General features: G+C 38.8%; 3 protein-coding genes across 5 annotated transcripts; 2 read left to right on the top strand and 1 right to left on the bottom strand.

Annotated features, from left to right (window-relative positions):
- Nucleotides 1–203: 203 nt before the first annotated feature.
- On the top strand, nucleotides 204–4,163 carry Grip (Glutamate receptor interacting protein). The gene is made up of 5 exons (XM_031974496.2): nucleotides 204–723; nucleotides 1,054–1,577; nucleotides 2,209–2,528; nucleotides 3,424–3,633; nucleotides 3,720–4,163. Exons 1-5 carry the CDS (start codon nucleotides 204–206, stop codon nucleotides 4,036–4,038), a joined length of 1,893 nt encoding a protein of 630 aa, XP_031830356.1. The 3' UTR covers nucleotides 4,039–4,163.
- LOC116426046 (solute carrier family 35 member E1 homolog) lies at nucleotides 3,652–6,984 on the bottom strand. Its single transcript, XM_031974501.2, has 3 exons — nucleotides 6,458–6,984; nucleotides 5,809–6,017; nucleotides 3,652–5,744 (listed from the first exon to the last, which is right to left on the bottom strand). The coding sequence occupies exons 1-3, from the start codon at nucleotides 6,783–6,785 to the stop codon at nucleotides 5,232–5,234; spliced, it is 1,050 nt and encodes a 349-aa protein (XP_031830361.1). The 5' UTR covers nucleotides 6,786–6,984; the 3' UTR covers nucleotides 3,652–5,231.
- A 2-nt stretch (nucleotides 6,985–6,986) lies between these two features.
- Nucleotides 6,987–11,077, top strand: LOC116426042 (uncharacterized). 3 transcript variants are annotated; one of them, XM_076364427.1, is made up of 5 exons: nucleotides 6,987–7,029; nucleotides 8,025–8,053; nucleotides 8,127–10,094; nucleotides 10,165–10,366; nucleotides 10,449–11,077. In XM_076364427.1, exons 3-5 carry the CDS (start codon nucleotides 8,139–8,141, stop codon nucleotides 10,712–10,714), a joined length of 2,424 nt encoding a protein of 807 aa, XP_076220542.1. In that variant the 5' UTR covers nucleotides 6,987–7,029; nucleotides 8,025–8,053; nucleotides 8,127–8,138; the 3' UTR covers nucleotides 10,715–11,077. The 3 variants fall into 3 exon arrangements, with proteins under 3 accessions (XP_076220542.1, XP_076220543.1, XP_031830355.1); XM_076364428.1 differs by lacking the exon at nucleotides 6,987–7,029 and adding an exon at nucleotides 7,083–7,503; XM_031974495.2 differs by lacking the exon at nucleotides 6,987–7,029 and adding an exon at nucleotides 7,083–7,531.
- Nucleotides 11,078–15,123: the final 4,046 nt, after the last annotated feature.

The raw sequence follows: 15,123 nt of genomic DNA, 5'->3' as shown, positions 1-15,123 counted from the left end.
AATAAATATGCCAGATGAGCCAGTCGTCGTCCAAGTGTAACAGTGTTCCGGTGAGTCTGGCAGCCGGCTCGATCTCGGTGTCTCCGGTGAGGATGATGATAATATTTGAACCCTAGAACAGTTGTAACCAGTTACTCTCTGTATCCATCAGCGATGCGAACGGTTACCCTGCCGTGATACACACCTGGTAGCAAAGGCCGAGGATGTTTAGTTCCCTGAGACTGACCACCATGCGATCGCACAAGAGCCGTACTAGGCCCGGAAGCGTGGCCACATCTGCCAGTTCCGACTCGACCAGGGCTGACGACATGTCTCCGCAGAGCTACCATCCGCCTAGTTTCTTGCTACTGGATGATCAGGATGGCCCTATCTCGGCCCCGTCCAGCGTGTCCTCAAAGGTTGCCCAAGTCAGGGTCGAACGTGAAGGTGGCAGCTTAGGGGTGACCTTAAGGGGCGGAGTCTCCAGGGCACTGGTAGTCACTGGGGTGAAGTCCGACGGGCCAGCGGCGAAAGAGGGGAGAGTCAGACCCGGAGACAGGCTGCTAGCCGTGGACGACACTGAGCTGCGGGGTCTGACCCTGACGGAGGCTCAGAGAGCGCTCAGGAGGAGCTCGGACGCGCCGGTCGCTTCCTTGACCATCGAGTACGACGTCGCCAACATGGAGGAAGCTAGGGCTGCCACGTCTGGCCCTCTCCTGGTGCAACTGGAACGCGGCATCTCTGGTATACCACTTAATTGCCATTGTCCTCCACGAGCTTAGCCGGTTCTCAGATAGTTCGCGGGTCGAAAGTCGCTGCACTCGATAAAGTGTTTTCCGGCGGGTAATTATAGACCGCAGGGGTAACTAAATAAAGATTGCGGCTAGAACTTCGACTGTTTACATCGGTGCACTTCCACGAACTGAACGCAAAGGGACCGAGATCTATTTCCGACCCCTAATTACCAGACCTTTCATGCCCGCGAGAGCTCTTAGAACCGGGAAAGTCCATTCAATGCAGACAGACGGGCCATTTCGGAGTCAACGATTGATCGATGGTTTATTCCTGTTACAGGGGAGCTAGGGCTAACCGTCAGGGAGACTGCGAACGGAGTCTACATCGAGAGTCTGCGGCCAGCGAGCACCGCGGACCGCTGCGGAGCTTTGCATCCGGGGGACAAGCTGTTGGCCGTTGACGAGACGCCTGTGCAGGACGCTGTCACGGCAGCTAAGCTGCTCAGGAATAATTTCGACAACTCGAGGATCGCTAGGCTACAGATTCTGCCCAGGCCGCCGAGCGCCTCTCAGAGGACGGTGAAGAGACGGGCGCAACCGCAGGCTCAGCAATCCTCGAATCAGACTTTACAAACTAAGGAAAGTCTGACTGTTGTCTTGAGACCTGATCACAAGGGCTTCGGTCTGGCCTTGAAACCCGCGGAGGACCGTCTAGGATACGTGGTCAGTTTGTTGGAGGCTGGTGGCCCAGCCGAGAGAAGCGGCGTCTTACTGCCCGGTGACAAAGTGTTGGCGATCAATCGCAGGTTCCTCAGGGACCTGCAGCCGCCGGAGGTCAATGGTATACTGGAGAGCTCGCAAGTTGTAAGCGTCATGTCTTCTTTCGGTTAACAGTTTACCTACTGGAAGTTGGTTAACAAGTTGAATGCTGCGCGATTTCACAGAGCGAAATACACAAAATGGAAGAAATATAATACTAAATCATTTGATTGAATTGCAATATTATTATTGCACGTTGATTTAGTTGAATGGCACCACATTAGGTGCCATTACTTATAATATAGAAATTTTTTCAAATAATCATCATTTAATTGAATGAACTCTAAAACTGCCGAGCAGTTAAATTGACCTTTTGAAATTCCTCTATAGAAACTTAAGGGTGCATCTATTAAGACTTTAATTCATGTAAAATTCAGTTTGCGTATTGCTATATCAATTTCTCTAATATTTTCTCCAAGAAACATCTGTTACCTTTTTGATAATTACAAAAAGAAGAAATCAGAAATGGGTCATTTTGAGTCGTCTGACTTGAAGTAGAATGGAAAATTTCGTTGCGTTTCTTCCAAATTGTCGACAGTAAAATATTATACGAGTTTAATAGCGATAGACACTGAGAAGCCTGTTAACGTGTTTTCAGTGGGTAAACCATCACCGCGACTTAACCACTCGTGATCAGTAGCTTAAGAGCTAACTAATTACTTCGATTTCACGGTAGATTGAACTGGTGATCGAGTACAAGGTCGGTGGACCGGTTGTACCCAGTTCAGGGGTATTCACCGTGCGAGTAGCGAGGCCGATCGGTGGTCAGCCGGACGTTGGCCTAACGGTTAACGAGGACCTAATCATCACGGAGGTCCGCAAGGGATCACTGGCATACAGAACGGGAAGCTTGGCAGCCGGTGATAGGCTATTGGCGATAGACGGACAAAAACTGGACCCAGGCGACCTTAGGCAGGCCGCGCAATTGTTACATCGCCCGGGAAGTTCGGTCGTCGCTCTAACTGTCAGGAAACCGGACCCCGTTTCGGAGAACAGGTAACGGATAGCTATCATTAACGTCACTCGCGATGCTTTGACCTTTGAGTAACATGACACGGCGCAGTGAAAGCTTCACACCGCGCAAAATACTACTTCACTGTCCTATGATACTAAAATGTTGACACACTTCCGACCGATAAATTTTTCGCTTTTCTAATACTCGTTGCCGGTAGAAACGAAGATCTAATTACTGCAAATTTCTGACGTTAACACGTTGAATGCCGTACGATTTTAAAGAGCAGAATACATAAAATGGAAAAAATATGATATTAAATCATTCGATTGAATTGCATTTTGATAACATTATTTATAATATACGAATATTTTCAAATAATCGTCGTTTAATTGAGTGAACTATAGTAATTCGATTTGGTTGGGAGTCACGGTTGATCCCCATAGCACTCAACGTGTTAAAAGAGAGGTAAAAATTAGAAAATTTGTTTAGAAACATTAGTCTTGTAACGATCTGGTGTTTAAAATGGAGAACTTTTCGTTAACCTTTTCGATGCTAGTGGTGACTGTAGTCACCCGATGCCTGACGCCTTGTTTTATGTATTATATACTATTGTATTATATTTTATAATATGTAATACAACTAGAATAAGGAATTAATAAATTACAATATACCACTAACTATTAAAGTAACGTACGTAAAGTCAATTAGGTCGTGATAAAACTAGTGTCTCCACGTAGGGACTTACTCCTACCGTGATAGCACATTCGCGAGTAAGGTCGCAACGAAAAGGTTAAATAAGTCGCAAAAGGGAAAGAATAAAAGAATAGAATATTTAAAAAGACGTGAATTCTCGTCAGCGGTCGCGAATGCGTCTAACATTACAAAGTACAGAACGCAGTGAGATAGTACTGGAGACTTCATAGAGAGTCTTTGCAGAGACTCCAGTATAGGAAGCGACACGACTCAACAATACTCTAGTGGACTACTACGGCCTACAAGAGGAAGTCTTCCAAGCGTGGACAGTGCGGTAGATTCTTGGGGAGAGCTGGGAGAGAATAGCGGAGCGGGTCCAGAGATTCTAAGGTTATGGGACACTGCTTCCGTGGACAGTGGACAACTGGATCTTCCTATGCCGCCTTTCCCTGGGTAAAAGAAAACGAACAGTCTTGAGTAATCAGTTTGATACTATTGGTTTACAATGTTAATGTATAATTTGCGTTGATTTCTGTTAGGCCACAGGAACGTAGCAGTTCAGACAGACCGCAGCAGATAGTTCACGTGTCTTTGCACAAGGATCCAGTGTACGAGGACTTCGGGTTTTCAGTGTCGGACGGGTTGTACGAACGGGGAGTCTACATAAACCGTCTACGACCTGGTGGACCCTGCGACGGCGTCCTGCGACCTTACGACAGGATCTTGCGGGTAAACGAGGCCAGCACCGAAGACTGCGACTGTTGTCTGGCAGTACCGCTGATCGCTGCAGCTGGCTCGCGTTTAGACCTGACCATCGCCAGACCAGTGTCTCCTCCTAACATCATAAAAACACTGTAGGACAAGGGGTTAAAGAGCAACGTCGTGATTGAGTTGTACTGTAAACGATTCGGTGGATGGTATCTGGTATATTTTTTTACACACCTGTATTTTATTTATAAAAATAAATGTATAGATTGCTTTTAGCTAGAACATCTTCTCCTGCACACAATTCCCACGCACACCGCAACCGAACACACGCATACGGGGCGACGATGTCGCGCGCATCTAAGCCTCGAATAAAAACATTCTATTAACTCTCAGAGGTATATTATAATCTAACAGGCGTTGCAGAAGGAAAAGTGTAATTTTGCTTTCTCCTTTTTTTTTCTTTTTTGCTTTTATCATTATCGCTAAAACTGATACCCCGTTCGTGCGGTTAATAATAATGACCAGAAGTATTCTGAGAGTATTGCAAAAGAGAAGCTCCCTGTCACGGGGAGTTTAACCGTATCGTGTTTCCATTGTTAACAACCTATGAGCTTGCGAAACTCGATGTCACGACACGCGAACGATTGGCATCGCATTATCTCGAACTCGTGTTCGCGTTTATTGTGGCCGGCCACTCTGATCATGAAAGTAAAATGTAATACGTAATCGATACTACACGAATACCATTGTTCGATAATGGACACGTAACGCGTATTGAAATGAACTCGATCTATGAAACCGGACCGATTCGTTTCACCTTTGTTATCGGGCTAATAGGAATGTTATCGGGCAACTGACCGGCTTTTAAGGCTGATCGACCCAGCAATCAACCGTGTACGCTAACAACTGCGAATTTAACGATATATCCCACCTTGCCAGCAGGTCTATTCTTGTGGAAAGCGCAAGAACAATATTGGTGTAATACATAAAAAAATACAAAGCGGAAACAGATAACCAATTACACCTTTGTGCACAATAATTAATATTAATAAAATATATCTATGCATGTACGTATATATACATACGCGTGATCGTATATACATATATACATGTCACATGTACATATGCGGTAATATGTATATATACATAAATACTATGTCATCTGACGAGTTTAAATTTGTACATCCCAACATTACAATGTTCTCTATACAATCCCATTACTCCTTGCCTTTCCTACACTGTTAAAATAAATAACTGATTACATCGCCATGACTGGTACATAATGATCCGTTAGAGAAAACTTGTGAGAGCTTGTCGATAAGAAACAAGTCTAACAATTTAGACTAGACAGAAAACGATTGTTGTTTCTTGTCAGCCCATCCATTCGCCGTGAAGGAACTACTAACACCATTACGATTTTTATCGTAATATTTTGGAAGAACTGTTTGACTCTCTTTCTCCTTCCGTTGATCATACTTCGCTTTGTTGTAACATAATACTCCAAAAATGGCCAGTGTCATACCGAATATATTTATCCATGTTACTGGATTACCAAGTACAAATAAAGTTACTGCAATGACAAATATACGCTTGCTCGCACTGGCCACTGCATAAGTTAGAGGAGTGACAATGGATAATACTGAGAATGCAATAATATTTTGAAACCAATTCAATACACCGTCTAAGAATAACAGGCCCAATATATAGTAATCTAATTCTGTCGATCCATGAGTTACAGGATCGTATATTAAACGCCTCAGATCGAACAGTATCCATATGGGAGAGAAGAGCAATAACGCTAAACGACTCAAAATTAACAGGAGCCTCAAATGGTGTATTCCCGTATCATGTAGCACCTGAAAATACCAAAACACAATCAATAATGCATATTTATATACACACAAAGTTATTAATAAGTACCTTCTTGGAATAAATATTTTGCAAAGCGAATGCCATGGTAGACGCTAAGGCACTCAAAAGACCTATCATATTGAAACTAAGCTCCGTTAAAGTAGCAACTCCAACACCAACCACAATTGGAACCAGACTAAAGTACACCTTCCATGTTTGCTTCTCTTTCAAGATTACTCTGGACAGGAACACCGTGAAGAAGGGCATTGTAGCCTTCACTGGGACAGAGCCAAACTTCAGTTAACATACAAGATTAATAAAACTAAAAATAAATAATTCTATTCCAAAACATCTTTCATTTCCAACAATCGTCACTGTTTCATTAGCAAATACTGTTATCCCTTCCTATCATCAAGACTACAAATATCATCGAAATAAATCATTTTCCCTTCAAATTCCTTTCACAATGACTATCAAGTATCAAACAAAACGTGATCCAAATGCGCAAAAGTGTCATGTGTGTGTGCCAAAGATTGTGTCAACCAAAACATCTCTTCTACCACGCGCAATACCGAGAAACGAAAGTACACGCGTTATCAGGTGATCGTTATCAGAACTAAGCCTGGACGTATCTAATAAAGGTCAGCGCGCTTTGTAATTGAAAGATGAGCGTGGGGTACGGTGTACACGTGACTGCCGAAATAGCGTTGTTTCGTACCAGTATGGGCATACGACACAGGGACTTTCCAGATGCTGACGTGGCTGAATATGTTCGCCAAGAATTTTCCCAGCGCGAGAGGCACGATCAGCCGCAGATAATATCCCCAGGGGATTTCCGTCGAGTACATCCGCACACCCCACATTTTGAAGAACGGACCGGAATAGGCGGTGATCGAGGTTAGCTGGACCATGGTCACTGTCAACGGATAGGGAAACTCCGACAGCAACATTTTACCCACCACATTGTTGCTGCTCGAAATCACGTACCAAATCAGACATAAAAACAACACCGTGACCACTTCCCGATTGTTCCGACGATCGTTCATGACTGCACCAGCGAACCTCCGCGAAACTATAGCGAGTGCACTCCTCGTTTTCTCACTCCATACGTGTTAACGGTCGGCCGTAACTAAACTCGTGATACTAGGTACTCGGTATTTACGAGTCCACTGCGACAGATGGAATTCGAGTACCGTCTCGTATTTCTTTCTCCCCCTTTCAACGATCTCCCGCCCGCCCTCCTTGCCGTGACACATGCACATCGGACGGCAGGGCGGTGCTTTCAAAACGGTGAGATTGACGGTGACATTCTTGCGTTCTCAGCTTTGGGGATAAAACGTGATAAATTGATATTTGACTAATGCAATAGAATAATATTCGTGTTAGGGTACACGATTGGAAAATCGTGACAGGAGGAAATTTGAATGGATGTTTATAGGCTAGGATTCATACTGTAGTGTGTGAATATATTTGGTATGTTACTTTTGTAAGTTTGATGCAAGAAGAAAATGTGGTTTGGGATTATTCTCTAGAGGAATGGAGAAATTGTTACGTTTTGTATGTGATGTATTTGTAAATGCAGTATCCCCTTGAAATTTGAAGAAATTAAAATTCAGTGAGATATTCGGAAGTAGGGCTATCTTATCTTTGATTCCATGAGTAACGTTAGATGTATACGAAAATGTATATTTCTTAAGTACCGTCGATAAACGAAGTAACCTATTTATCAGGATTACCAACATCATCAATGGTCCGTTTACAATCGTATGTAATCGTTTGTAGCTTGAATCGCGTAAGTTTGTGATAAACTATAAATTAAAATTGTTATAAGTTGTAAAACTGGGAAAAACAATTAATGTTTGGTTAATTTTTCAATTAAGCCCTAACTGTTATGCTAAAGTTTTTATATTTCGTTTCGATGTAACGTTTGTTTAATATTACTCAGATCGTATTAGAAATAAATTTTTAAATATTACCAAAATAATATTTGCAAAAAGTAATTCACATTTCAGAATTGGCTACTATGGTTGCACAATATAGACTAAAACTTTTTGTTCTGTGATGGTCGGCAGCAGTGTATTTTCCTAGATAGGGATGTCCCGTTTCGCAAATTACTTCGGTGATTCCTATTCTCTTTTCAAAATTTTGTGGGTTATATTTTCTCTAAACGAGTCATAAGTGTGGTACTTTAAAGCTTTTGATTATTTTATGTGTACAGGTTAATTTAAATGTAATTAAAACTTTGTAATGTACAAATTCACATTGCAATATTTTCCTGCGTGCAGGTTACGTATGTGATGGCCTAACGAATACTGTAAGTTCTGTGATTTCCTTCCATTCCATAACACAGGGAATTTTGTTATAATTTGAAGATTGTAATTTCACAGAAGAGTTATTAAATGGAATCAGAGTCTCCACCTCCACCTAAAAGATTTCGGAGAATAACAAGAAAAGATATCAACATACCCTTAATAGAATGTAAACGAGAATTTAAGTTGCCTCAACAATTTCCCAGTAGGGTAACATATCCAAAACGATTATGTAATTTAACACAGCCAAAAGATTTAAATAATCCATCGAGTAAAGGCATGTTTGTGACAAATGATGTAAAGAAGATGCAGTTAAAATCAAAGGATGGAAAGAACCTTGGGGAAATTAAGCTGAAATTTTTGTCTCCAAATTTAATAGGCAAAACCATTGATTATAACAAATTGGATTTGAGGAATAAAATAAATAAGCCTGTTACCCTTTCCTTTAAATGTTCAAAGAAATTAGATAAATCATCAATAATGCAAGAGACATCTGTTTGCATCAAGAATGTACCCGACAATGTTAATAGTGACAAATATAATTTGGAGAATTCTGAAAGCAAATTACTCAAAAGTCCATGTACAATTTCTAGATTTTTGCAAAATGACGACCTAGACAATAATGTAACTAGTAAAAATATGTTTCTATCGAATATAATTCATTGTAATAAATTGTATGATACTCGTGTAACAAGTAATGGAAGTCCAAAAAATAAAAATGTGGTACCATTGAGTACATCAAATGATAGTTTAATTACAAAAACAAAGGATAATATAGGTAATATAAAAGGATCTATGTTGCAAAAAAGTCCAATAGAGGCATCCAAAGCGAAAGTTAACACGTTAAAAAAGACTATAATGAAAAATAACGTATCAGAACCATCAATATTGAAAGTCAGTACTTTAGAAACATCTACAACAAAGGTTGATGTATTGAAGCAACCTATAGTGAAAGGTACTATGGCAAAGAAAGTTGCAATTAAAATTAAGGAAATAGATAATATCATTAACAAAACAGACAGCAGTAAAGCAAATTTTGCTTCTGTTATAGAGAATAAGTCTTCGAAGGAGAATAGTGAAAATATCGAAAGACTAAACATGTTAAGACTTGACAACAGTACAGAGTCTAATGGAAAAGCTCAGACTGAAGCAAAAAGCTTTGAGATGCAAATTGTACAAGATGCTACTGTTCAAAACAAGTCACAAATTAGTTCAATTTCTGAAGATGTATTTTATAATAAGGAAATTCACAATACAAACACTATTTCTTGTTTAAAAGATAGCTCCTGTAATATCATGGAACCTAAGAATAAAAAATCATGCTTTGAAAATACTAACAATAGTACAAATATTGATAATGAGGAAACTATAAATGAGGTGAAGCAACAAAAACTGTCACAACGTTTAGATATAATTAAAGAAGCATTGATCAGTGTAACTGATAAAGAACTTCGTGCTAAAGCTTTAAAAGCACTCGAGGATTGTGGTATAGGTATAGCAAAACATGTTCCAATTATTCCTCCTGAAAACTTGAGGACAGTACACGATTCTCAGATACAGACTGATGTGTTTGGACTCCTTGATTTAGAAAATTTTGTGTTAGTGAAAGAAGACATACCTACATTGGAAAGAATAAAACAAATCGAGCACTCCACAACAACTCCTATGACTGACTTAAACATACCAACGCAGCCTAGTATTATGGAGCATAATAATTTTGATAATGAATATTTTTCGTTAAATACGAATTCACAGTTGCAAACAAATGATCTACATACTTTAGATATGTATTTCACTCAGTGTCAAATCGAAAATGATAATATAGTAAATAATGTGAAACGAACTTTAGATATACCATACTCACTAATTAGAAAAGTTCATACACAGCTAACAGTTGACTACACATCAGTACATCAGTGGGACAATAATGGAATGCTTAATATTCATAGAGCAGTGTTAGACAATGATCTACAAGAAGTTAAAAGACTCCTATTGGTATTAAAAGCCTGTAAAATAAGTATTGATGTATTAACAGAAAATGAAATGGTAAACTTGTTATATTTACTTAACATACGTAAAAATAATTGAATTATGAAAATGTCATTCTGTTTTGCAGACCTCCTTAGAATTAGCAGTTCAGTCGGAAGCATCTAACGATATAGTACAACTATTACTAGATGAAGGAGCTAAACCAGTTTTACCAGAAACTGCACATGAATCAGCAATAATTATAGCTTGTAAATCATCCTCTTCTTTATTGCCTATTCTGTTACAATATGTTACAGATCATGAGTTACTAAATAAAGTAGATTCTAATGGTGAGTATTTGATATGAAATCATAAATCCTGAATCACTATTTACATTAATTAAATTATAAATTATTTAATTTATATACATAGGCATGGCTCCTATACATTATTGTGCATTGAACGGCAACTTAAGTGGAATTAATGCATTATTAAAGACTGATGTTGATGTGAATTTGAAAGACAATCGTTCAGGAAGAACTGCAATCTTTCATGCTCTTGAGAATAATCATGTTCCAGTTGCACGAAAATTATTGGCGCATGGAGCTATTACAAGTATAAAAAATTTTTCAGGACAATCTGCATTGACTTTAGTAGAAGAAACAAAAAATTTTTCGCTGAAAGCAGCATTGAAATAAATAACACTTTAATTTTATTTATACTATAATTTTATTGTTGGACAGTTAAGATTATTTAGGTAATTGAAGAATATGAATAAACACATCACAGCAACTAGTCTCTAATATATTAAAATCATTATTATAAGAGAAAGATATGTAAATAATGAATTAATCTAATGAAATAATTTCATAAATAGATTGAAATATTTTTATTTGTAGAAGACTTATAACAAAAATTGTATTATTGTGAATTGTCTATATCACATATATTGTACAATATTTACATTCAAGAGAATCATAATCAACCATTGTTGAAGTTATTTTTAATGAATTATAAACCTGTTATAATCGTACTTTAAATATTATCTCAAACTTTTGTATTTGTAATTTTTTAAGATTATGAAAAGTAAATAAAATGACATAATTACAATGAAATAAACTAAAACTTACTGTATTGATTAAGTAGTTTAAGTTGTACATTTTCATTGTTCTCTGCATTACATTGAATGTATGTATTTAATAAATAAATGAACATATATACATTTTTGAACATTTGGCAACTACAAAATATTCTTTTTGTAACTTCACAAAATTTTAGAATTTCAGAAATTTATACTTTTAAATAGTGTACGTTATTCCAGCTTCAGCCTCATTGGTTACACAAATTAAAAATTCATAAAAACTTCTTATACAATACAATTTTTTGTGCATAGTTCTGAAATTCGATCCCAACAAATTTCCCATTTACTAACGCGGACACAGACTTATATGGATTTAAAATCTGTAATTATACTTTGATTTATGAACGAAGAATCCTTGGGGACAAATACTTTATACTTTAATTTATGAAAAAGGACTTTTGGAGGTAGTTAAATAATACATAGTTCTCTTCTGACCAAGTATTTCGATGGGGAGCCAACTGCGATAGCAGAACGTTGCGGCGCACCGTGTAACTCGTCATAAAATGCATTTCAAATCAAATATCATAATACAGAGTTATCGAGGGAAAAATGCAAAAGAAATTCGGAATGCAAAAGGTTAAGCATAAATATTACTCGATTCTTTTCAGTACCAATTAAATATTTTTTTCATCAATTATAACACTTGACAGTAAATGACACAGAATATACCCAGAATTTTTCCCTCTTTCAATAAACGTTTGCCAAAATAATCGTATCGATCGCGGTTGAGAAACAAATGAAAGAGCAAGGGGTTAAGTTAATTCGCGAACGGAAATGGGTCCCTCGCAGCAACCTCCTCGTGGTGGGCCTGGAAACCAGCGTTATCGCCGATAGAGTAATTCCTATCGAGGATAATGCTGGGCCGATCGGCTGCAACATTGTACGATCCATGTAAAATCGTGGCGAGCAATTATTCTTTAGCTTCACTCGCTTGTCTCCCTTTATTCCGATTCGCGTTGCCATGCATGCAAGTGGATCGGGCCGCGTGTCACATCAGTCATTCTGCCGTCCTCGTAACTCGGTGTGACCGACTTATTAGATCATGATGGTGGGATCAGGACCGGTACCATGTTGCCTGTCTCTAATCCTCTCCGAGGATGGGGCGTTGGGAAGTTAACGGGGGAACGCTGGCGCCGGTGGAGATCATCCTCTGTTCCGTAGGGGAGGGAGCATCGTATCTCGGCACGGTGGTCTGACTGGTCTGATCGCGGTTTGCTTCGCGTCACCGTGATTTTGCCTGTTTTCAATCAGAGACTTCTTCTCTGATTCGTCTCATGATCGAATCAAGGACTTCTTCCTTGATTCACTCCCATTACTGCGATGATCGTGTAATTTAAGTTATCCGTTAAAGCTAAGCTAAGTTAGAAATATGCGTGCGTTAAACATAAGATATAGATGTAGAACGGGAGGTCGGTGGAATTGGATTTTCCACCCAACTCCCAGGGTCTCCACTCGCAGCAACCTCCACGTGGTGAGACCTGGGCAACTAACATTATCCCGAGTAAAATATTTCCTATGAAGGATTATGTTAGGCTAACTGGCTGCGAAAATTTTGTAATTTCAATGTAAAATATGCAGTCATCGACAGGTAAGCATTTAGATAATATTTACGATTTTTGGATGATGGAGAGAGTTGTTTAACTTATGTAATTTTCAATATGTCCACTATTTCCCATTTTATAAAATAACATTATTTTTCACGTTTTGAAATATATTGCACTTTATAGATTAGGGATCAAACATTTCATGAAATATAATTTTCAAAATTCGTAGGCGACAACAGCTGTGGTTTTTCCAGATTTTCAAATAAAACTCTTCCTATCAATAACAGATGCGCGAGATATTTCGTCTAGAAATCGTTTCTTCGACATTGTGGAACCGAGATGTCTTGTCCATTGTAGCAGAAGGATTAACTCCTTTAACACTTTTCAAAATTAGAGTGCCCCCATAGTCTGTTATGTGCGTTTTTGGAAATCTTTCTTCAATTTATGCTTCAGAGATGAATTTCTCAAAAATTCTGAACTTTAAAATAGTGGGAGATTGAGGACAGGAAAAGGTTCAGGATGAAACAAAATGTACAAGTAATTGTAGAATGTTATTTTGTTTATTGAATCTTATTTGGTTACATCGGAATATATAATACAAAAGAGCATTAAATAATTTAGCTGTAAATATAATAATAGAGTAAGTTACAATAAAGGAACAGTCTTCTGAAGGCACTATTATTAAAGCATTAATGAAAATTATCGCTCGTCAAAAGTAATGTAATGAACCTTATTAAAATGTACAAGTGTTCTTGACAACGAGCTGTCAATTTATAAAACTGACGATCAATTCAAATATGGTATTTAGACCGGCATCAGAGCAACGAAAGATTCGCGCCATCTAGCGGTGAAGAGTTTGGAATGTTTCTCCCTATCCCTATAATGTGTAAGACAAGGATAGAGCTACTGTGCGACAAGGACAGAGATAGTATCCTTGATGCCACCTGCTTCGAAAAAGCATCTCATCAGTCCCTGGTACGTACGCGCAAAGCATCAGGACTAAGGAGGTATCCGACAAGGACAGACTTATGCGTTCCTTGGTGTAAGACAATGACAGATATAGAAGTGCCGCCATCTAGCGACTGCAGCCTTGGACTACAAGCGCTACACAAATGGAAAAAAACAACAGTATCAGCACCGAATTCATTAATAACTCGACTCTCGCATATGATTCGTTAACATTTACAATTTAAAATCATGGAATAGACCATCTTCCATTTCTCCATAGCCCTTTTGATAGGATTTTGTTCCAAGTTAATTATTTATTCATTATTCTTCGGAACGGTATCCCCAAAGTAACCAAGAGTTTTTTGACAGCGGCCTAATAAAATATAAAGTTTCTCACTTAATAGGCATAATTGATGAACGTTTGCAATTGAAGAAGTTGAAGTAAAACCTTAGGAATATTCTAGTGGCCGATTCAATCACATTTGAGTTATAAATAATAAACTATTAGCGAGTTTCGGAAGGGCAAATTGTAAGATAAGGAAAGATCTATAGGTACGAGATGGACAGAGATAGTTGGTTTGTGGCGCTACCTAGCGGATACAATCTGATACAATGTTTGTTAGAAGCTTGAGCGTTCTTGCATTAGGTGGCGCAACAAATCATCTATCTCTGTCCTTCTCGCACCTACATATCTTTCCTTGTCTTACAATCAGTCCTTCCGTAAATCGCTAACAGCTTATTCATTGCGACTCAAATGTGATTGAATCGGACACTAGAATACTCCTAATGTTCCGCTTTAACTTCTTTAATCTCAAACGTTCAACAATTATGCCTATTAAGTGCGAAACTTTATATTTTATTAGGCCGCTGTCAAAAAACTCTTGGTTACCTTGGGGACACCGTTCCGAAGAATAATGAATAAATAATTAACTTGGAACAAAATCCTAACAAAAGGGCTATGGGGAAGTGGAAGATGGTCTATTCCATGATTTTAAGTTGTAAATGTTAACGAATCATACGCGAGAGTCGAGTTATTAATGAATTCGGTGCTGATACCGTTGTTTTTTTCCATTTGTGTAGCGCTTGTAGTCCAAGGCTGCAGCCGTTAGATGGCGGCACTTCTATATCTGTCTTTGTCTTACACCAAGGAACGCATAAGTCTGTCCTTGTCGGATACCTCCTGAGTCCTGATGCTTCGCGCGTACGTACCAGGGACTGATGAGATGCTTTTTCGAAGCAGGTGGCATCAAGAATACTATCTCTGTCCTTGTCACACAGTAGCTCTATCCTTGTCTTACACATTATAGGGATAGGGAGAAACATTCCAAACTCTTCACCGCTAGATGGCGCGACTCTTTCGTTGCTCCGGTGCCGATCTAAATACCAAATTTAAATTGATCGTCAGTTTTATAAATTGACAGCTCGTTGTCAAGAACACTTCTACATTTTAATAAGGTTCATTACATTACTTTTG

This window comes from Nomia melanderi, chromosome 2 (genome assembly GCF_051020985.1).
Source record: "Nomia melanderi isolate GNS246 chromosome 2, iyNomMela1, whole genome shotgun sequence".
In the NCBI taxonomy this organism is placed as follows: domain Eukaryota; kingdom Metazoa; phylum Arthropoda; class Insecta; order Hymenoptera; family Halictidae; genus Nomia; species Nomia melanderi.
This window is presented reverse-complemented; position numbering and strand designations above follow the sequence as displayed.

Coding starts and splice junctions, on each gene's coding strand:
- Grip (XM_031974496.2), top strand. CDS start 204: ATGTTTAGTTCCCTGAGACTGACCACCATGCGATCGCACAAGAGCCGT. Junction 724..1,053: donor ACTGGAACGCGGCATCTCTG/GTATACCACTTA, acceptor TTCCTGTTACAG/GGGAGCTAGGGCTAACCGTC. Junction 1,578..2,208: donor TACTGGAGAGCTCGCAAGTT/GTAAGCGTCATG, acceptor ATTTCACGGTAG/ATTGAACTGGTGATCGAGTA.
- LOC116426042 (XM_076364427.1), top strand. CDS start 8,139: ATGGAATCAGAGTCTCCACCTCCACCTAAAAGATTTCGGAGAATAACA. Junction 10,095..10,164: donor TATTAACAGAAAATGAAATG/GTAAACTTGTTA, acceptor TCTGTTTTGCAG/ACCTCCTTAGAATTAGCAGT. Junction 10,367..10,448: donor AAATAAAGTAGATTCTAATG/GTGAGTATTTGA, acceptor TTATATACATAG/GCATGGCTCCTATACATTAT.
- LOC116426046 (XM_031974501.2), bottom strand. CDS start 6,785: ATGAACGATCGTCGGAACAATCGGGAAGTGGTCACGGTGTTGTTTTTA. Junction 6,018..6,457: donor TGTGTCGTATGCCCATACTG/GTACGAAACAAC, acceptor GCTCTGTCCCAG/TGAAGGCTACAATGCCCTTC. Junction 5,745..5,808: donor AAAATATTTATTCCAAGAAG/GTACTTATTAAT, acceptor TGGTATTTTCAG/GTGCTACATGATACGGGAAT.